Source organism: Cydia fagiglandana, chromosome 22, assembly GCF_963556715.1.
Source record: "Cydia fagiglandana chromosome 22, ilCydFagi1.1, whole genome shotgun sequence".
Classification (NCBI taxonomy): Eukaryota; Metazoa; Arthropoda; class Insecta; order Lepidoptera; family Tortricidae; genus Cydia; species Cydia fagiglandana.
In genome coordinates this window covers 1,109,064-1,131,471 of record NC_085953.1, presented here as the reverse complement: position 1 = coordinate 1,131,471, position 22,408 = coordinate 1,109,064, and the positions used below count along the sequence as shown (strand labels likewise).

Sequence of the window (22,408 nt, the reverse complement as noted above, 5' to 3'; positions counted from 1 at the left end):
CATATTCTGGCCACAGCAGGGTTGTCAGAACAGTTTGGAAACAGTCATTTGCTCCTTGCTTCCATTCCTAAGAAGACGGACTGAGCAAGTTTGACGACGAACTAATTAATGTCTGATCCCAAACATCAACCACACGGTACACTGCCCGTAATAAGGCATTTATACGGCTCCCTTTTGAACAGGTATAACATTATACAACTCTTCATTTCAATATCCCGGCGTAACTTGTCTTCTTCAATATTGCACTTATTACCGATCATATTATAACACATTTTAGTATTTTAGGAGAATGCTTTTAGCCACCGCTATTGCTCCATCTTGTAAGAGCTTGGATCCTTGTAGTGGCATGGCTGAACTCTGAACAGGTTCCATGTTTCGAACTCACTTTTTCTACCCTTTCCACTGAATGCTCGAAACAGGGGTAAGACGTCCACTCTTTTAGGGTAAATAAAAGAGACTTTAGTTAGCTTACAGAATAGATCATTTTATTGGCTTAAAAATAGAATTCCCTGGCCTATTGTGGATGCAATGGAGTGACATGTGATATAATTGAGTTTTCCACTGTGTCAACGTGAGCCCACAAATCCTGTAGTTGGGGAAATATTCGTACGCATGAATCTAGTCTAGCTGCTATAACTACAACGTCTGTGCTGTGTCTACTGTGCGTACAATACTTTGCAATTACTGTTTTACAGCATCTGCAACTAGGGCCATCATATGAAATGAATCGGACTCTTCATGGTTCTTGGAGTATTCGGAATCTCAATTACTTGTGACATGTTTCTCTACACAATTTCGCGATGTCATAAATAAGGACTTTCAACTCTTCGAAGTTTTGTCAACACAGTGTCTCATAATGATTTCCCTAGGGGTAAAGAAATGAGTTTCACTAAAAGATCAGTGGTTATAAGTGAAGCTTATCGTCATGGTAAATTTAACTCTAATTTATTTCTAACGGGCCCTGAAACACCAGGAGTCTTACTCGTATTCCAAGCATTCTCTTGTAATACTGTAAGCTCAATAAGACTTGTGATAATAAGACTAGATGATATATGTATATATGATAATATGTTTTTGATACATGCACTCAAAATAACCATAGGTAATTCAGGAACAAGCTTTCACGATAAACACACAAATATATGCCTTCTAGGATTTGAACCCGGGTTCCCCATTTAATATAAGATGTATAAAAGTGAGATCTAAGCATAGACCCTTTTTAGCCTGGCCGATACAAGGATTCTAGCTCCTACAGCATAGAGCAATATCAGTAAATAAATAATATTCGCCAAAAGTTTATTATAACTTTATATGACGATATGTGAAATAGCCTTGTAAAGTGAATAACTTACAGATAAAGCCGTTGCTTTGCTAAATAATTAAAAAATGCCTGAAATATTTTTTTTACTTGAATAGACTACTGAAACAGAAGCAGCCTTATCAGGATAGGATAATATGTTTGGGGGTCAGACGTTCGTTCCTAGAAGATTAAATAATACCTACTTACAGTTTACTTCTTATTCATTGAGAACAGCGACCATGGAGTCCTTGGAGTGGTTGGCACTAATTAAATACGCGTATGCTTCTATACAAACGCGAGGCTCTGTGATATTTTTTTCCTAGGTCCCTTTTTTCACTGAACGACACATAAATAATAATATTTGTACGCTTTTCTATCTTTATAATAGGATCTATATAGGATCTACAACAATAAACAATACATTTAATCGGTCTCCAGAGTGTGTACTTCGGATGTTGTCTATAACGATGCCGATGTCGGTAAAAAGATATTCACCGGCGCGAGACGTTATAAGTTTTTTTTATGTAATTTTCTTTTAATAAAGGTAAATAAAAGTTATGTTTTTAAAATCTGCATTAAATAGGCTTTATTGTCATATTTATTGTATGTAGAAAAACCAGGCAGTTTAATTTTGACACCAAATAAAAAATAAAAATTACACTTGAAAAATTAGATATTTTGATTTTTTTTTAATTTTTTCTACAAATCGCTAATTTTTTATACCAGAAATGAATTCTACGTTATTGATTTATCCGAAATTGATACCAAATATGACCTATTAGCTAAACGGGGCCTGTTAGAATTTTTAGAATGAAGCCGGGCGGAGCGGTACTTTGACCCCCCCTCTCTGGCCCCAGAGGGGGGGGTCCTTCGGGCTACCGATCTAAATCGGCTTATTTTGATATAAAAAACTGCTGTGCCAAGTTTCATGCTTTAATCAAACAAAAAAAGGTTGTTGCACTTAACATCCTCACTATCCACAGATAAAACACAGATGACACAAGTTTTTAGAATTATTCGAACACAGTGTTGCTAACCCGCGATTTTTCAAATTTGCCGCCGTTTGCTACTGACAAGATTTGCTTGACCCAGTATATGTGTATATAGTTGTTATGCAGGCCACACACGTAACGATAAATCGTAGCGATAAAACTGTGCAGTCCGAACTGCGCAGTTTTATCTGCCGTGTGTATGACAAATCGTTACGATAATCGACAACGACGACGACGCCTGTGTGACGAAGCGTTTAGGCCGGTTATGATGTGGTTTCTTGAATGAGTTGAAGCTTCGTTCTTAGGGTATCGTCTTGGGTCGTCCCATTCGTTTTTCGTCAAGTTCTTAAATTAGTCCTATTCTGATTTCGTCACTCATTCTACATTGAAAGCCACCGACGATTGTGACGAATGTAGAATGGGTGACGAAAGCAGAATAGGACTAATTTAAGAACTTAACGAAAAACGAATGGGACGACCCAAGACGATACCGTTCTTAGTGGTACATTTTTGTGGCTAAGTCTCGTTTTTACCAAAAAATAAAAACAAATAATACAATTTAACATTAATTAAAATCTAATAATTGGTATAAATGGAAGCTTATTTCACTTGAGTTATAATTATAAAGCTATTATGGCTACGCTACAAATTATACGACAATTTAAATAACATGGGGTAGCGCATTGTTATTTAATGCAATTAGAGACCCGTTAGATCTATTACTCTTATGGTAGATGTCCTTTTTTATAAAGAAACTGCAAGTAGTTTTAATTTCTACGGATAAAAATGACAAGTCTCAATAAATAAAATTCAAAGATATTATTTCAACATGTCAGTTTTTGGCAAATTATTACGATAGTGTGTATACTATTAGGATGGACTTAAAGCTAAAATAATAATTTGGAATAAATAATACTATAATAATATCATAAGACATTATTTGAATAAATTTAGCTTATTTCCGAAAAATATACATTTAGTATTTACCTCGTGTGATGAAAATTTTCGAAAGACAATTTTAGATATATTTGTTAAACAGATTCTGATCTGGCATAAAACCATTTGGAATCAATTACCTACTTGATTAGCAAGTAATGAGAGAGAATTTAACGTCAATAAACAAGGATATTTCATATAGTAGCTTTCCCCTTTATTCAGAAAACATAGTAAGTAGGATAGTAACCCCTTAAAAACCTCTGTTAATTTTGTCTCTTTAACAAACCAAAGGTCATAATTATGGATAGGGACAGAACTAAAACCAACGGTTTGTCAGTTTTGACAAATGCTTATAAATAACTCCACATAGTGTAAAAATAAGTACGAGCAAAACGGGTAACTGCAAAACATCTATTAAAATACAAAACTACAACTAGCTATGCTAAACTAAATGTCATATTCTAACTATTTTTATTTTTCGATTATTTAATACGGCTCAAATATTAGTCATCGCTAGAATTAGATGTGAAATTAGATTACCTTTGGAAACTATATTCTATATCTTTAGCTATTTAAATAAAAGTAAACAAAATCTACCCTCAAATAATCCTTAAGCCAGTTGAGGGTAGATGATAACATTACACGATCAAATAATGTTGGTTAGTCTGGTCGTTCAGTGACAGATCCAGGTGGTTTTGTATTTGGTTGGTTAACCAATAAATGTTATAACTACCCGAAAATGTACAAAATGTTTGTTTACTTTTATTTAAATATCTAAAGACACAGACTATAGTAGGGTGACTCAAAATAAACTACAATTAGTTAGTTATGACATATTTTTCTAGAAGTGAAGCAGTAATTTAGGAACTATTTTAGTCTTTTAATGATACGTCAAGCCTTCGATTAAGTCACTATTATTACTTATGGGAATCAGAAATTGTAAGTCTAATATGAATTGGAAAAAGCACTATAGTTCGTTTTTTTTAGCATTAGAAAGAACTTGAAAGAAGGTAAGCGATCTTGGCATGTCTTTTAATTGAAAAACGCTTTTTAAAAATCAATAACTATTACTTATGAAAGCAGGAGAATATAAATGATCGTATTAGATTATTAATTGTTACGTAATTGCCGTAACTTATTTTTAGAATGTGTTTTTCAATTAAAAGACACATCAAGATTGTTTACCTAATTTCTAATGCTAAAAAAAACGAAGTATAGATGGAAGTATTTTGTGTCACCCTAATTTTAAAACAATTTATTTTAAAGTATATAATGTTCGGCGGATAATATTAGAAATTTTACATAAATAATGTATAGTTCTATTTATTAAAGAATAGTTCCATAAAACAAATTCCAATAATAATATTTGCGCGTAGCTATTGATTTCCATTCTTATGACTACCGCATATTTTATGGAAATTGCTTGTTAATAAAACATACTATATAAAATTAGTCCATAATATACAAAATAAACAAAATGAGGTCTAAATAATATTTATTGCCATTCTGATGATTTCTAACTCGGTGCTCATTTCACATAAGTTAAGTGCATAGTTATTTACAAACAAACATTACTATACTAATCATAATCAACATTTCATGTCACTCGTGATATCAGATTTGGAAGTAGATCGTAGTCAATTTCAGTCTGTCGAAAAAAAAATCAAATGGCAAAAATACGAAAATATGTTGATATCGACTTTATTGTCATTGGAATAGAGTCCATATCGAGATATTTTTGGGGACCGCAAATTTTTAAAATCTGTAGCTCTAGTTGAAAAGGGGTACAAGTCTCGCGCAGCTCAGATAAAAAAAAGGTACAAGTGTATATGGAATTAATTTTTCATCTGCCACTGCGGCGCGGGACTTGAACAGTCAAATAATTTAATTTCAGTACCATTTCGTACGTATCTTGTCATAGTGACAATAGATACGAAAGTCGCTAGGGACCTTATACTTGTGTTGTGTCACTGTGACTAGGTACGAAATGGTACTAAAACGAAATTCCTTGACCTCTTTCTACTAAAGCCACAGAAATGACCTTACACCTTGTTAAATCGAAATTAGGTCTACTTTACGAATAAGCGTTGAGCACATCGCAACGAATTGTAGCACACACTGACATGACACATTTTCATATCATTACAAACCTACAGGCTTCCAAATCTGATTGAGGAGTATTTTATACACAGGCCTTCATACTAACAGTACTGGAGGTGCCCTGGCCTCACGATTCGTCGGGAATGTATGGACGCGCCGGTCTCGTCATGTGATGTTTTCTGTTAAGGAAATAATTGAGTTATTTTATATTAGTTATTGCTCTATTAACATAGGGTGGTATTCACCTAGAACCATCCCAGTAAGGCTACCACCAGATTGACACTGACATATTCGCTAGTGTATACAACTTACTTTCTATGCATCTCGCTCGTACACGCATATTAGACATATTAGTGGGAGCGAGATGTATAGAAAGTAAGTTACGCAGGCAGCAATTAATTATGTCAGTTTGACAGTCAAATAGTGAGTCTAAGGGTCGTATTCCACGTGTCCAATTTCTATATATATTGATCAAATTTCTTTGATGAGGCCCATTCCACTTTATCTACTATCTTGGTCCAAGTTTTTATACTATTCGCGTAGCCATTTAGAATTAAATGTCATTCGTAATATTTGATCAAATGTCGGTGCACGGTGTTTCTCGCAAATTTGATCAAGACGTGGTAGCCTCATCTTATTGATTGTGAAATTTTGATTTTCTAAGTAGTTAAGGAACCTCCTAGAATATGACCTAGATGTGTATAGTGTAGACGGTCCGGCGCTAGAGCGGCGCGGCCAGCAGGGCGCCGAACTGCTGCAGCGCCTCGCGCAGGGCTCCGCGCGCCGCCGCCGCGCGCCCGCCGCACGCCAGCGACACCAGCGACGGGTATAGACCTGCGCAATGTCACAAAACCATATTACATACAGATGTCTACATTTCGCACGTGCTGTTAGTAGTATCATTTCTTTCGAAAGACATTCAAGCGCAAGCTACGCGTTGCGCATGTATAAAGGCCTGTGCACACCGGCTGAAAGAGGCTTATGAGAGACGGCACACCGCTTGCGTGACGTGTGCTTGTAGCTCCAACATTTTAGCGCGCGCGCACGTGCGTGTCACACACACGCAATCCGGTGTGCACAGGCCTTTACACCGTACTTTTGCGATGCTACACGATTGAATAAACTTCTATAACACATTCGAAGACGGCTGTCGAAATTTAATGTCCACAATATTCATGAAATACTGCACATGTACTGTAATGAAGGATTTTTACATTACAAAGCTATGCCATGGTAGAAAATTTGCGACACTAATAAACTTTGCATTATATTACTAATGGGTCTAATCAGTTTGAAAATTACTACGAGAATGTACCTAGAATGGAAAGAGAGAGCAGTTAATCAACTTTTACGCGGACAAAGTTGCGGGCAAAAACTAGTGTATAACATAAATGAAACTATACTTCGTGTTTTTTAGCATTAGAAAGAACTTGAAAGAAGGTAAGCGATCTTGACAATACAAGTCTTTAAATTGAAAAACGCTTTAAAAAAATCAGTAACTATTACTTATGAAAACAGAAGAGTACATATTTGCCGTAATTTATTTTTAAAATGTGTTTTTCTATTAAAAGACACATCAAGATTGTTTACCTTGTTTCTAATGCTAAAAAAACGAACTATAGAACGCCAATAAACTTACCTATGAGCTTCTGCCAGGCCTGGGGATCGACTTTGTTCCGCGGCGCTTGCTGCATTGACTCTGCTAACGTCGCAACGGCTTTCAGCACGAATGAGATCTCGGATAGTTGGTGCCTGGCAGAAATAAGTACAATGTAAGTCTAAATTGAATATCTACACTTTTGGTGCCTGAAGTGGAGTCCAGACGGAATGATCAAATCGACCGATTTCATCAGAAATGAAATTGGCGTCAATCTCCAATTTAATCCCCAATTTTACATTTATGGTGATATTTGAGCCCTCTAAATTACAAAAATGCCCCCAAACTAAAATACTAGCCTCAAAAATTGCTATTCTTGCGTCGGCACCTCCATTTTATCGATAATATCGGTCCTAATTGGCGGACGAAATCGGCGAGCCAAATTGGCGTTTGCGTCTGCAGGGCCCGATTTGATCGGACAATTTAATCAGATTGGCGAAAAATTGTCCCATGTGGACCCGTCCTTGAATGTCGCTTGAATGACAAAATTTAGACGTAGCAAAGAGAATTTAAAATACAGGCGGTTTTTTAGAGCGATGGCGTCATACCTTTTGCCCATACTCGTGTAAATGGCGACACCTTTTGATATTTAACAAATTTAACACATATCAAAGTGTAAAGTGAAAGAACAAGGATCAAAATGGCGTTCTATAAGTTTTAATGCTGAGTCGAAAGATGGTAGTACATATACTGTGAGTTCAAAATTTTCTTTGACAATCCGCCTCTATATTAAATTCTCTTTGGGCGTAAGCAGTGTTGCATGACTAACCTAGGTAGAGGTTCGCTGTTGTCCTCGTCGCTTGAGTATTTTGATATGACTTCTTGAAACCTATCGAGTAACGCCGCTATGGCCAGGGGGTCTTGCTCGTCTGAAACAAGAATATTCGTTAAAACTGCCTGTTGTTTGTATTTTTTTTAATTGTAATTTTTGCGTGTGTCCGACATTTAGAGACTGAATACACCTTTAATAAAGTATTTAATATTTCACTGATTCGATATTTGTAATTGTATTTTGTAATTTGGGTTATTTTTATTGCTTGTAAATTGTAGTCAACGTATCTCTATTAATCTTCTGGTGCTTTATTTTTTGCAAAATAATATTGTATATACAGTCAAACACCCTATAGTGCTATTTACAGTATTAAAAAAATATAGGACATTTTTTTACACAAATTGACTAAGCCCCACGGTAAGCTCAAGAAGGCTTGTGTTGTGAGTACTCAGACAACGATATAATAATATATAAATACTTAAATACATAGAAAACAACCATGACTCAGGAACAAATATCTGTATCATCATACAAATAAATGCCCTTACCAGGATTCGAACCGGGGACCATCGTTATAAACAACAACTAATAGCTGTTACCTTCGACCCCAGACAAGGCGACGTCCTCGAGCATGGAGAACTGCAGCAGGGTCTCGAAGCACGCGCGCGCGAACTCTTCTCTCTCGCGGAGCTCCAATTCGTTCTCTGCGGTAATACATCACGCATTTTATAATTATTTTTCACAAGCTAAACCTTATATATCTTGTTTCATGGGACCCGCAATTCCAACTTCGGTACAGTGGTACCTATAGCCTTAATCTGATGATAAACTCATTATTTAAAATCATAATAAGGCCTTCTAAACTATACTCTTGTTTTATTCGCCCGGTTTTTATTTCTTTCGGCCATATCAGGAAAATATAGCAACAATGTAATTGTGTCCAATATCAATAAAATAGAAATAAATTATGTAAATACGCTTAAGAACTACCATATGTTACATAACCAGTTTTAAAATACGTTTTATAGAAATCACCGAATACAGTCTTTTCTAATCTTAATAAACGAACTGTAAGTAGTTACCTAAAGGTTCTACATCACACGGCGACCCTGCCAGCGGTAGGAGGATTGGAGGTCATTACTCACGAGGTGGCTGCGTGTTCGTGCCTCGCGGACCGTTGCCAAGGCAACGCGGACATGCCTCGCGGGATCTCAAGTAATGTTACTTACGAGGCGGCGGCGGCTGCTCGTGCAGCGAGCCGGCGCGCACCAGCGCCAGCGCGGCACGTACATGCCGCGCCGGCACGCGGGGCGCGCCGCGCAGGATCTCGTCGCGGATCACGCCCACCAGTGCGAGCGCGCACCCGTCTGTTCCAGTGCCGCTAAACACAAAATAACAGGCTAAATAAAATAGGTGACATTTTATTTCGGGAATTTGTTCGCTCATAACTTTGTAAATAGGCAAGCCTTAGAACTTTGGTTAAAAATAATTAAAAAAAATATGCATATATTCTTTCGAAATGACATTAACAATGTAAGAACTCACGTTAATACTTCACGTAAAAATCAGAATGATGACGAAGTATATGTATACTTACGGCGCTTCAAACATGAAGGTTTCTAGAACACCAGGCAGCGTCTCCCAGAACTCTTCATACACATCTGGTTGCTCCCTCGCCAGCGGCAGACCCGTTGCTAAAACCTACACAATTTAGTTAATAACATATTATACAAATGCCTGTACTAAAATCAACATAGATATTGCACCACAAATAAAAACTTTTAATTTAATTTGTTCATAATTTGTTTAATTTGACTCTCTCCAAATTTCTACACCTGCGGAGTTTTATTTTATACCTATTTTTGGCAAAATAAACAATTAAAAGTATTAAAACAACTCGCAAGCTAGATATCCTTTACAGTAAGTAGGTAATTAATATAACTTACTTGTAACAATAGCGTGGAAATCTGCGGCGTGTCATCCGGCGTATCTATAGTCTGTCTTCTCTTGTCCGCTATCGACTTCTTCACTGCTGCATGGAGAGCCTGTATGTGCATATAAAGAACAACTTTATTGTATTTGTATATTAAAATGTATACTTTAAAAGTACTGTCACAAAACAGATAGACCTACGTCGTATAGCACCGCAGTAGTATTGGAGCAGCGTTAATAATAGCGTAAGCGCCAACCGCCATAAGGTACCTTTACCCGTGGAACGTTACATTTGTTGTATTGTATACCTGCAGCAGTTGTGGTGCCGCCGGCGCGGAGGCGGGCGGCGCGGCCCGGTACAGCTGCGCGGCGGCCGCCAGGCAGCGCGTGCGCGCCGCGCCCCAACCAGTGCGGGCCAGGGCCGTCAGCGCCGAGAACAGCGCCGGCAGCAACAAGTGCCGAGATATACCTGCAGCAGTTGTGGTGCCGCCGGCGCGGAGGCGGGCGGCGCGGCCCGGTACAGCTGCGCGGCGGCCGCCAGGCAGCGCGTGCGCGCCGCGCCCCAACCAGTGCGGGCCAGGGCCGTCAGCGCCGAGAACAGCGCCGGCAGCAACAAGTGCCGAGATATACCTGCAGCAGTTGTGGTGCCGCCGGCGCGGAGGCGGGCGGCGCGGCCCGGTACAGCTGCGCGGCGGCCGCCAGGCAGCGCGTGCGCGCCGCGCCCCAACCAGTGCGGGCCAGGGCCGTCAGCGCCGAGAACAGCGCCGGCAGCAACAAGTGCCGAGATATACCTGCAGCAGTTGTGGTGCCGCCGGCGCGGAGGCGGGCGGCGCGGCCTGGTACAGCTGCGCGGCGGCCGCCAGGCAGCGCGTGCGCGCCGCGCCCCAACCAGTGCGGGCCAGGGCCGTCAGCGCCGAGAACAGCGCCGGCAGCAACAAGTGCCGAGATAGCGCTTCCTGATCAAATAATAAAAGGGATTATTTATTATGCATAAATTGCATAAGTAACATGCGATACTTGCTGGAAGGCCGATCTTACTTGATTTAAAACAATTTGAACCTTCGACAGTGTAGTTACATGAATACCTAACCTTACATTCAACAGTTCGAGATCTCCTTACTAGAAATACAACGGATAGCTGTTTGGCCGGATACCGAATACCGGATATTCAACCTGACCATCGGCCGAATATCCGGTGTCCGGCCGCCGAATATTCGGCCAACGGAATTATATATTAATTTTTCAGGTGCGCATTCCGCAGACTTGACCTGTTTCCTAAAGAATGTTCGCGCGGACACATTTCTAGGTTTGAAATGAGTGCGCGTGCAAGTCAGTGGAATGTTTAAATTGTTTTTAATAATATACAAGTACGATTATGACCGCGTCTGTCTCTTAAATCCAATTTGTATACTCAAACATTCAAGCAAATCAAGCATTGTTACTATCCGGTATCCGGCCGGATAGTAAAATAATGGCCGGATACCGGATAGTAACCTGGTATCCGGTGCATCTCTACTCCTTACCTTATGGACTGTGTCTATGGCGTGTAAGGCGTGCAGACTAACGGGCGCGCACGCGGCCGGCGCGGGCAGCGAGTCGAGCGCGCACGGCGCGGGCTGCACGCTGCATATGCGACACAAACACGCTCCGAGCTTCTCTACGTCCGCACCGGTGAACCTGTTAGCAAATACAAAAAAACGCATATCGATTTTTTGGCAATATTTTGTACTAGCTCTTCCGTGTGGTGTAAGTCACTCGGAATTTTATCCAACAATTTAGTAAGTTGCAACCATTACACCATCTTATGCGATTAATTCCGATTTAGAGGATGTGTATTTAGAAAATAATGTCTGTGATGGCGACCATGCACTTTTTCGTAAACATCGTCACGGTAGTCGTTTTATAGGTTTTCGGGATAAAAATCTTATATTCTTTTCCACGTTTTATCATTACATGTGTGCCCATTTTTATTTCCTAAAGCCACAAACAATATCCAAAAATACAAACTTTTACATTAGCTCATAAGTTTTATAATTATTCCTATACTTCGTTTTTTTTAGCATTAGAAATTAGGTAAACAATCTTGATGTGTCTTTTAATTGAAAAACACATTCTAAAAATAAGTTACGGCAATTACGTAACAATTAATAATCTAATACGATCATTTATATTCTCCTGCTTTCATAAGTAATAGTTATTGATTTTTAAAAAGCGTTTTTCAATTAAAAGACATGCCAAGATCGCTTACCTTCTTTCAAGTTCTTTCTAATGCTAAAAAAAACGAACTATAGCATTTTTTCAACCTACGGATGATTTTATTTTATTAAAACTTTATCACGAAGATTACTTAATGACAGCATGCACTCACGTTGGTCTTATGTGCTGGAAGATGAGAGGGAAGATCTGGACTAGAGTCGTGAGGAAGTTTAGTGAAGGCGCGTACGTGTCCACCGGCTTGCCGTCCTCTGGCACTGTTGACAAAAACATATTTATTGCAAATGTTTATGTATATGCGCCATACGATTAAATAAATTGCAAACTGACGGATATACATATCATAAACAAATCGAATAAGAAAATAAAAGAAGAAGGAAGATCATCTTCTTTGGAAGTAAGTTCTAGTATTCTATTCTAAGTAACTTATACTGGCTGCGGACTGCTTGCAAAAAAAAGTTAGGGCTCATTTAGACGACGCGAGAACTCGCATGCGAGTTTCATTATATTGCGGTTTTTGATCGACCAGTTGAATTGGACGTAACCAACAGTCCGCAATGTAACTAAAATCGCATGCGAGTTCGCGCGCCGACTAAATCAGCCCTTTTATACAACTAACTAGTCAGGTCGCTTCCAGCTGCTGACACTACTTCTTGGCACGACTAGTGCTGCTACAGCTGGGGGGACACAACTATATGTAACCTGGGTCTGTGTGGGGCACGGCTTGTGCTATCCGGGTCCAGGCGGTCCAGGCGCAGCTCCACACGCGCTTCTGCAGGACGCTGTCGGGGTTCGCTTCTGCGGCGCGCCCATCTGCTGACACTACTTCTTGGCACGACTTGTGCTGCTACAGCTGGGGGGACACAACTATATGTAACCTGGGTCTGTGTTGGGCACGGCTTGTGCTATCCGGGTCCAGGCGGTCCAGGCGCAGCTCCACACGCGCTTCTGCAGCACGCTGTCGGGGTCCGCTTCTGCGGCGCGCCCAGCTGCTGACACTACTTCTTGGAACGACTTGAGGGCTGCTACGGACACCTGGAAAACAAGTATATAATTCAATAAGCACAAGATTAGATAAATAACACCCATTCATCATATTAAATTTCCTTCACATATTATTTCACAAAATATATTACATTTTGTCGGCATATCGTAGGAATCGTGGAAAAAATATACTCATAAACATATAAAAGATTAATACTTAGATATTCACGGGTATAATCTTAGAGGACATAACCAAACGGAGACGCCATGTCAGTAATTTTCGGTACAAAATAGTCTGCCGATTTTTGCGAGGGAGGGGCACGTCAAATGTATACGTAACGTAAAAATAACCATGTCAGAGAAACGTCAGTCCATACATTGTGTATGACAATTCGCCGCCTATTTTCGACAGAGGGGAACGCCTGTTAACGGTTACTCCGTTTGGTTATATCCTCTAAGGCCCACTTGCACCATCCCACTAACCCGAGATTAAGCGGTTAAAACGTTAACCTAGTGTCAAATTGTACTGGTAACCATGGCAACTCCAGGTATAACCGGTTAACCCCGGGTTAGTGGGCCAAAGGGTATAATAGGGAAAAAGGCATAACATATTTACCTCGTGACTCTTCCTTAACGCAAAGTCAGTTATATAGTCAAGCAGGGCTGCCCAAGACCTGTTAAAGTCGCCTACTGTGACGAGCAGCTGGAACCGCGAATGGAACACTCGCGACACCCCTGATAATGTCAGCACCTGGGGAGAGGTTTTTAGTTGTATACGATTCTTAGTTAAATACGATCAAGCAATAAGGTAAAACCGGGCTTGTAAAATTTCGAAAATTGATTTTCTTTTTTCGTCATTAAAAAAGTTGACCCAAGTCGTACTCATTCGGTAAGGTGCCCAGAAGGCTGGCCGCATTGCCCCGCTGGATGGCAATAATGATCCGCTGGGCTAAATATACTACCTAGTGTGACATATTTGCGGCGTTTGAGGCTTTCGGCTTTAAGTTTTTATTATGTAAAAAAAATGATTATATTTTCGTAATTTGAAGATCTGCTTTCAATTTAATTTTTTTTTAATTTACCTGTGTTTCAGCCCACTGTTTCTGGGCCGTGTTTCTGGTGTGATGTATAAGTATGTGCTCGCCGGTGTCCACTTTTTCTGAACTCGCTATGTTTGATTGTTTTTGGACCTGTAATAAAGATTTCATATAAGAGCTTTTAACAAGTTTTGCTTAATAAAGCAGTTTCATCATCATAGTTTTCAAAGATAACCACCGCTGTGATAATAAAGGATATCACTACACTTTATAAAACAAAGTCCCCCGCCGCATCTGGCTGTTTGTATGTTCCCGATAAACCCAAAAATTACTGAACGTTGTTTCATGCGGTCTTCACCTATCAATAGAGTGATTCTTGAGGAAGGTTTAGGTATATAATTTGTTAAGATTTTGGGTAACCCGTGCGAAATCGGGGCGGGTCGCTTAGTTACAGATATAATGTGATTATGCCGTTTTGTGCTAGTAGGTAGTCGTAGACCTCTAACAAGTAATCGGAAATATCAAAAAATGCTTCAATTTTCCCTTAAAGAGTATAGAAACAGCTCTTCTGTACAACTGGGTTTCGTTTTTATTCTTATTAAGTATTTCAAGTATTCTCGCGGAGCCCCCACATAGGCTTTACGAAACCCTCGGGCTCCGAGGAGCACACTTTGAGAATAGCTGGTCTAACATGGAGGACAGACCTGCTCCAGCATGGGGAACAGCACGGCCAGCAGCGCGCGCCAGGCGGGCTTGCCCAGCAAGGTGCCGTGGGCGCCGATGCAGCTGAAGAGGGTCTGGCTGGCGGCGCGCCGGACCGGTGCTCGCGGCTCCGTACACTTGAGAATAGCTGGTCTAACATGGAGGACAGACCTGCTCCAGCATGGGGAACAGCACGGCCAGCAGCGCGCGCCAGGCGGGCTTGCCCAGCAAGGTGCCGTGGGCGCCGATGCAGCTGAAGAGGGTCTGGCTGGCGGCGCGCCGGACCGGTGCTCGCGGCTCCGTACACTTGAGAATAGCTGGTCTAACATGGAGGACAGACCTGCTCCAGCATGGGGAACAGCACGGCTAGCAGCGCGCGCCAGGCGGGCTTGCCCAGCAAGGTGCCGTGGGCGCCGATGCAGCTGAAGAGGGTCTGGCTGGCGGCGCGCCGGACCGGTGCTCGCGGCTCCGTACACTTGAGAATAGCTGGTCTAACATGGAGGACAGACCTGCTCCAGCATGGGGAACAGCACGGCCAGCAGCGCGCGCCAGGCGGGCTTGCCCAGCAAGGTGCCGTGGGCGCCGATGCAGCTGAAGAGGGTCTGGCTGGCGGCGCGCCGGACCGGTGCTCGCGGCTCCGTACACTTGAGAATAGCTGGTCTAACATGGAGGACAGACCTGCTCCAGCATGGGGAACAGCACGGCCAGCAGCGCGCGCCAGGCGGGCTTGCCCAGCAAGGTGCCGTGGGCGCCGATGCAGCTGAAGAGGGTCTGGCTGGCGGCGCGCCGGACCGGTGCTCGCGGCTCCGTACACTTGAGAATAGCTGGTCTAACATGGAGGACAGACCTGCTCCAGCATGGGGAACAGCACGGCTAGCAGCGCGCGCCAGGCGGGCTTGCCCAGCAAGGTGCCGTGGGCGCCGATGCAGCTGAAGAGGGTCTGGCTGGCGGCGCGCCGGACCGGTGCTCGCGGCTCCGTACACTTGAGAATAGCTGGTCTAACATGGAGGACAGACCTGCTCCAGCATGGGGAACAGCACGGCCAGCAGCGCGCGCCAGGCGGGCTTGCCCAGCAAGGTGCCGTGGGCGCCGATGCAGCTGAAGAGGGTCTGGCTGGCGGCGCGCCGGACCGGTGCTCGCGGCTCCGTACACTTGAGAATAGCTGGTCTAACATGGAGGACAGACCTGCTCCAGCATGGGGAACAGCACGGCCAGCAGCGCGCGCCAGGCGGGCTTGCCCAGCAAGGTGCCGTGGGCGCCGATGCAGCTGAAGAGGGTCTGGCTGGCGGCGCGCCGGACCGGTGCTCGCGGCTCCGTACACTTGAGAATAGCTGGTCTAACATGGAGGACAGACCTGCTCCAGCATGGGGAACAGCACGGCCAGCAGCGCGCGCCAGGCGGGCTTGCCCAGCAAGGTGCCGTGGGCGCCGATGCAGCTGAAGAGGGTCTGGCTGGCGGCGCGCCGGACCGGTGCTCGCGGCTCCGTACACTTGAGAATAGCTGGTCTAACATGGAGGACAGACCTGCTCCAGCATGGGGAACAGCACGGCCAGCAGCGCGCGCCAGGCGGGCTTGCCCAGCAAGGTGCCGTGGGCGCCGATGCAGCTGAAGAGGGTCTGGCTGGCGGCGCGCCGGACCGGTGCTCGCGGCTCCGTACACAGCTCACCTATGCAGAAAAAAACGATGTTTGAATCCGTTGTGGATGAATTTTCATAAGTTTTACAACACAAAAAATATTCCACTAAGATAAAAGTCGTCATCGTCTTGTACAGTATTGAGCTACAGAAATAAGAGGTGTGTAAAAAATCTTTCACGCGGAGGTATTCTATAATAGACCGCGGGCCGGAAGCACATATCGTCAGTCATCGCCTCCCGGCTGATATTTTGTCAGATGATTGTTTAAATGCTATTTTTAAATAATAAAACCGTAAGTAATTAGTTTATTGAAACGCCTGATGAAATACTACGTGCAAAGATTCATGATTTTGTTATCATTATCATAAAAAGGTGAAACGCTTATTTTTTTACAAGTTCATGCGACCAGCTGACGTTCTTTCTACCGCGATACAACCGGCTGACGATATTTTTTATTCACAATAGCATTTAAACTATCATCTGACAAAGTATAAAGCGGAAGGCGATGAAATTTCTTTTTACGTGTTTGGTGGCTGCCATTCCTCAACCCACCAACGGAGCGGCAGCTGACGCCGCGAGGGTTCATCATAGATAGCCGTTAAACACTATACGAGTTTTCGCCCGGGAGGCGATTGGTTATGGAAATCTGTTCCTAGCTCGCGGTCTATAAGCTATGCCACAACTTGTTTTCTATAATACTTACTCAGTCTAATATAGAGACACATCCACAGTTTATCCAAGGGGGGTAGTTCGGCATGGTTAGGAACTTCAGGACAGATGGCCGCGTCGTTCGCTAGTGCTGCTGTTAGTTTGTCCCGGTTGTGGTAGAGGTAATCCGATATGTTCCACTGTGGATAACACATTCTGAATCAGAACTCTAGGATCATGAAATGATCAATCTCTGAACAAGTAGGTAACATTCTACATAAGACCGACGGCTCGAGCATCCGATCGGCCGGTGGCATAACTATAGGGTTGCAAAGCAGGCAAAATGGGGCGGATCTGGCGGCCTAGCCAAGGTGACGATCGCTTGCGCTTCGCCATCGATCGCTTTGTGTTGTGTCTCTCTATCACTCTTCCATATTAGTATGACACTGACAGTAGAGTTTCGTTCGCTATTGCGTAGCGTTAGCTATTGGCATGGGGTTCCGTCTATTTGGCATAACTTCCGTGACCCGAAACGCATCTGGCATAACCTATTTCGCAGAAATGGGCATTTCCATTTAAAGTTGTACCATGACTCACTTGACGAGTTGAAAATAAAATTTGGATTATTTGGTACTTTTTTATGTGATTCTATGAGTAAATATATTCTATTTAGTTTACGAAACACAAAAGAGAATCGTCATATTTTTAGCATAAACCAGTTAAAATTAATATTTAATAGGATGAGGGAGGTTTTTTGCGGTCCGTTTGGTTACATATGGTTTTTGAAATAGTCAATAAAAAACATACTTGAAGCAAATGTTTTTATGTTTAAAGCATAATAATGTTAATAAACAACCTAAAAACAATCATCATTGTCCAATTTAGAACAAACATTTTTCATAAAAGGGAATTTTAGGTGGTTTGGTTACGGGGTGGCCCCAAATCGTACGATATTTTTAGGTTTATTAAATAGTTATTGGCATTACTGCCATGTGACGAATAACAATAGCTAGAATTACCAAAACTAGTTATTATTGTCAAAAAAATTAAATATTTTAGTTTATAAACTTTGAATAAACAATAATAAACACTTTTGAAATCATGGGGACATTTCCAAATGGACACCCATGTTACTTAATGGACAAAGTAAAGACGAGATCACAATAATCAAAAATTTAAACAAATACTCAGTGAATAAAAAAAGGACTACAAAATATGCACCAAAATCAGTAGATAGAGTTTTAAACATAAGAAACTCAATATTACTTAATAAAATACGACTTATTGATTGCACATGAATTAAATAAGTATAGACAAAGTCACGGTAAAAACTATACATACTCAATGTGCGTGCGACTTTACCGTGTCCGTTTGGTTACATTTTTCTAGTCCGGCTATATGTTACGCTTCAAATTGTAACCAAAAGGACGTAACGATTTGTCTGATCCAGAATTAAATCTATTCAAAATAATACAAAACTAACCGCAATGTTCAACTTATGTGCTTGATAAATAACTATATGAAACATGGTTTTATTTAATATTAACAGTGTTTTAGTTACTTAAGATTCAAGCTGCATAAACAGGTGAACAAAACGGACAAAACATTGAGTAAAATTACCGGTCACACACCAGCCCGCCTTGGAGGTTGCGTTTTGACTGTTATAAATCAAATTTGACGTTTAAACAAGCTTTATCTATGGTCACAGGGTTTCCAGGATGAAAAAAAACCTAAAATATTGGTAAAAAGTATTTCGCTAAGTAGCGAAAACTGCGTAACCAACCTGGACTATGTCCGTTTCACGATTTCGCGGGGACAACGTTTTTATCGAAATTAAACCCTATTATTGATGTTTTTAAAGCTCTTTTTCATCAATAACACATTTTCCAACATTTAAACTATGCCCGGAATGCATTACTTGGTGTTGCCTTCATAGAAAAAATATGTGTAAAAGTCCATCAAAAATTGGAGTCGGTGAAAGGGACAGTACTACAGAGTGATTTTATCATATCTAAAAACCTGATTTTAAGTAAGAAAAAAGTGATTTATTGTGCATTAAACTTAATAAATGATGTGTCTATATAATATATTACAATAAAAAACATCATTTGCCTAGTTAAGACATTCGTCTTAAGAGTGAAACGCAAAAAATGTAAGGGGACATGCGAAAAACTCGAGGGTACAACTTTAAATGGAAATGCCCAAATGTATTTCGACGAATGTTAAATTTGCAGAAAGCTTCAGTTTGTATAATATGCAATAGGCCGAATGTTTGCAAGTCCGAATCTTAAATAGACTACTATTATTTTGGCCGACTTTTGATACGAATAATTTTATTTTGCGTTTGTTTAAATGTCCGAAATGTGATTTGCATAATCTGTTTAGCATAATAGGATTTAGGCGAATATTTACATCGCAGAAAACGTATTTCGATTCTTTCTATTTGGTATAACTTGTATGATCTAAAACGCATCTGTCATAAGCTACATTTAGCAGAATGGCACATAGCATTAGCGCCTGCGCTTTGCTACGCAAGGGCGAAGGGGCTGCTATGCCCGTAGCGCCGGAGCAGATGCGGAGCCCAACAAAAAAACTGTTGCTAGAAAAGTGGGTTAGGTTAGGTTAGAACTGCGACCCCACGGAAACAATCTATTGCCAGAAAAGTGGGTTAGGTTAAGTTAGATCTGCGAGCCCACGAAAATAAACTGTTGCCAGAAAACTGGGTTAGGTTAGGTTAGAACTGCAACCCCACGAAAACAAACTGTTGCCAGAAAAGTGGGTTAGGTTAGGTTAGAACTGCGACCCCACGAAAACAAACTGTTGCCAGAAAAGTGGGTTAGGTTAGGTTAGAACTGCGACCCCACGAAAACAAACTGTTGCTAGAAAAGTGGGTTAGGTTAGGTTAGAACTGCGACCCCACGAAAATACACTGTTGCCAAAAAAGTGGGTTAGGTTAGGTTAGAACTGCGACCCCACGAAAACAAACTGTTGCCAGAAAAGTGGGTTAGGTTAGGTTAGAACTGCGACCCCCAAGAAAACGAACTGTTGCCAGAAAAGTGGGTTAGGTTAAGTTAGAACTGCGACCCCATGAAAACAAACTGTTGTTATTCGGCGAAATGAAATTATGAGAAATAATAGTTGCGAGTTGCGAAATATTCGGCGAATTAATTTCAGCCAAAAAATATTGGGCCTACAACATATATGATTCTCGCAAGTATGCAAAACATTTCTATGCCATAAGATTTTATGCTTGTAGTACATTATGCTTAATGGCGAATTATGCTTAAATAAATTATTACAAATAAAATTATGCGAAATGAAACAGATACCAGGTCTCGATTCGGACATTAAAATGATGCCAAAAGACACTTCGATCAATAAAAATTATGCGTAGAGCACGTATGCGCAACAATCCAGTACCAAGTGAGTTTATGCTAACAGTATATTATGCCTAAAGTTATTATGCACAATAGAATTATTACAAAAAAAAATATGCCAAAGATAGGGGAACCGTGGAGTTGTCTTCGGGCCCTGCTAGTACAGTCCCGAGCTTTAATTTGGGAACCATTTCCATTAAATGTTGTTAGAACATAAACAGAACAGAAACAGAAATAAGGTTGAAACTTCAGTTTAAACGATAGTGTAAAGATATTTAAAAGTCATAGCGAATCGTCCCTTGAAATGATAACCTCTTTGCAAAAAGTTATCACTCCGGTTTTATAATCTGTTTAAAGTAACATTTTTATAGTTATTTGTACAACAAGAGATCAAAGTTTGATATTTCTTAGAGTGCTTATTTTGAGGCCCGTGCAAGCGAAAGATTCTATAATAATTTAGAATCTTGAGCGTAGTAAGGGATTCAAAAGCGCACGAGATGTAAATAACTTTGATCTCGTGTAGTACACAAAATTTTTCACCCTAAGTAGTGAGAACATACCTAGAGGGACAGAGATAATAGAACCCAAGTATATCGAACTTGTATTAGACCCCGCATGTTGAAATGACATTTGACTATAAAGGTCACTTGAATGACATTTTGTCTCACTCAGTGAGCAAAATCGCATTTGGCTCACTGTTTTTAAGAAGCAAAGTACCCTTGTTCGAGCTGCTGAGGTGAAAAGAATATTATTTCACAACTTGACGTAAATTAGTAATTGCCCCTAGAAACGTAAACGTAAGTAAATGTCGATGGTAAACATTATGTCAATGAATTATGACACTGCGTTAAAATATTAATTCTAAATAGCATCAGTTTGCTACACGATATTCAACCTTAGGTGGGTCCCAAATTGAAGCTCGTGACTGTACTTGTGACTCACCATGAGGCCGACGGCCGTGAGGCTGATGTTGAGGTCGCGGGTCTGCAGCGCGAAGGCGGCGGCGGCGGTGAGCACCCGGCGGAGGCAGCGCGGGCCCGCGCAGCCGAGTAAGTCGCCGGCGACCACTTGGGCGCATTGGAACGCTGAGCGGATCAGTTGCTCACTGAAACAAGGCATCTCTTGTGAGTACGAAAAGCTGAACTTTGGCACAAGGTTGCTGGAGACAGAGACATACATGCTGCTTTTTAAGCAAGTATCTTTATGGATATAAGAATGAACACGGTTTTTCCAGATAGACCACGAGTCTCCAAACAATTTGAGAGTGTAGCAGTCAAGCCTCCGTGGATTCGTATCTTTTCGCGGACCAAATTGGCAGGCCGCTAACCTATAATAAGAAGAGCTCGGCGGGGGTGAGCTGTTTTCAGAGTTTGCACAACATGGACATGCCTTGTCATTCGATGGTATATGTGGTATAATTTAATAATTTATTTATTTTAACTGCCTTTCACCTACGATCTTTACGTCGCCATTAAAACAAATGAATTTTATAGCAAGCTTTTTTAGTAAACCTCTTCAAATAATATGTATATCCATCCATATCCTACTATTTAAGTTTATTTGTACATAAGGCATTGTCATTTTAGTTTAATTATAATTAATAAACGTTTGTTTTAGTATTTCTTTCTAAGGTGTATCTATATTAATATCTACACTTGACATTAGTGACGTCAAAATGGCTCACCCCTGCCGAGCTCTGATAATAAGACAAGGTAAAAGGTATAAAGATGTTTGCGATTACTTGCAAGTACTCATGCAAGTCTTTAAAACCGATGGGAATTTTGAAAGAAGATTTAGATTTCTTTGTCCAATGTGTATTTTGTCTCACATTTTGCTTAATGAGATGGTGAAACGCTACGAGATTGGACCAAGATATTGGGCAGATGGAATACCTACCACCCTTAGGCCGTTGAACGGTTTGCGTGTTAATTATAGTTTTTTTTTACTCTGAAGCCTACTGGCCTAAACTGAACCCTCACCTGTGTTGCGAGGATATGGCAGAGATGATCTCCATCATGAGCGGCCAGGCTGCGCCGAGCTGTTCCCCGCGTGAGTGGAGCAGTCGAGCTGCGCACTCTAGCTGTCTCGCTCGCACGTCGCAGTGGCGGACAGCGCATAACTC

At 41.4% G+C, this 22,408-nt stretch overlaps 1 protein-coding gene across 1 annotated transcript in view; it reads right to left on the bottom strand.

Annotated features, from left to right (window-relative positions):
- Nucleotides 1–6,019: 6,019 nt before the first annotated feature.
- LOC134675598 (protein MON2 homolog) overlaps nucleotides 6,020–22,408 on the bottom strand; it is a 40,870-nt gene continuing 24,481 nt past the window's right edge. The window contains exons 23-38 of the mRNA XM_063533922.1: nucleotides 21,229–21,391; nucleotides 16,965–17,109; nucleotides 16,150–16,292; nucleotides 13,970–14,077; nucleotides 13,504–13,638; nucleotides 12,782–12,938; nucleotides 12,058–12,160; nucleotides 11,213–11,366; nucleotides 10,481–10,645; nucleotides 9,704–9,802; nucleotides 9,355–9,458; nucleotides 8,987–9,138; nucleotides 8,357–8,461; nucleotides 7,755–7,854; nucleotides 6,968–7,080; nucleotides 6,020–6,162 (exon numbers count right to left, since the gene is read on the bottom strand). Of these exons, the coding sequence (XP_063389992.1) occupies nucleotides 6,050–6,162; nucleotides 6,968–7,080; nucleotides 7,755–7,854; nucleotides 8,357–8,461; nucleotides 8,987–9,138; nucleotides 9,355–9,458; nucleotides 9,704–9,802; nucleotides 10,481–10,645; nucleotides 11,213–11,366; nucleotides 12,058–12,160; nucleotides 12,782–12,938; nucleotides 13,504–13,638; nucleotides 13,970–14,077; nucleotides 16,150–16,292; nucleotides 16,965–17,109; nucleotides 21,229–21,391 (2,059 nt within the window). The 3' untranslated portion in view covers nucleotides 6,020–6,049. The remainder of the gene's footprint in view (nucleotides 6,163–6,967; nucleotides 7,081–7,754; nucleotides 7,855–8,356; nucleotides 8,462–8,986; nucleotides 9,139–9,354; nucleotides 9,459–9,703; nucleotides 9,803–10,480; nucleotides 10,646–11,212; nucleotides 11,367–12,057; nucleotides 12,161–12,781; nucleotides 12,939–13,503; nucleotides 13,639–13,969; nucleotides 14,078–16,149; nucleotides 16,293–16,964; nucleotides 17,110–21,228; nucleotides 21,392–22,408) is intronic.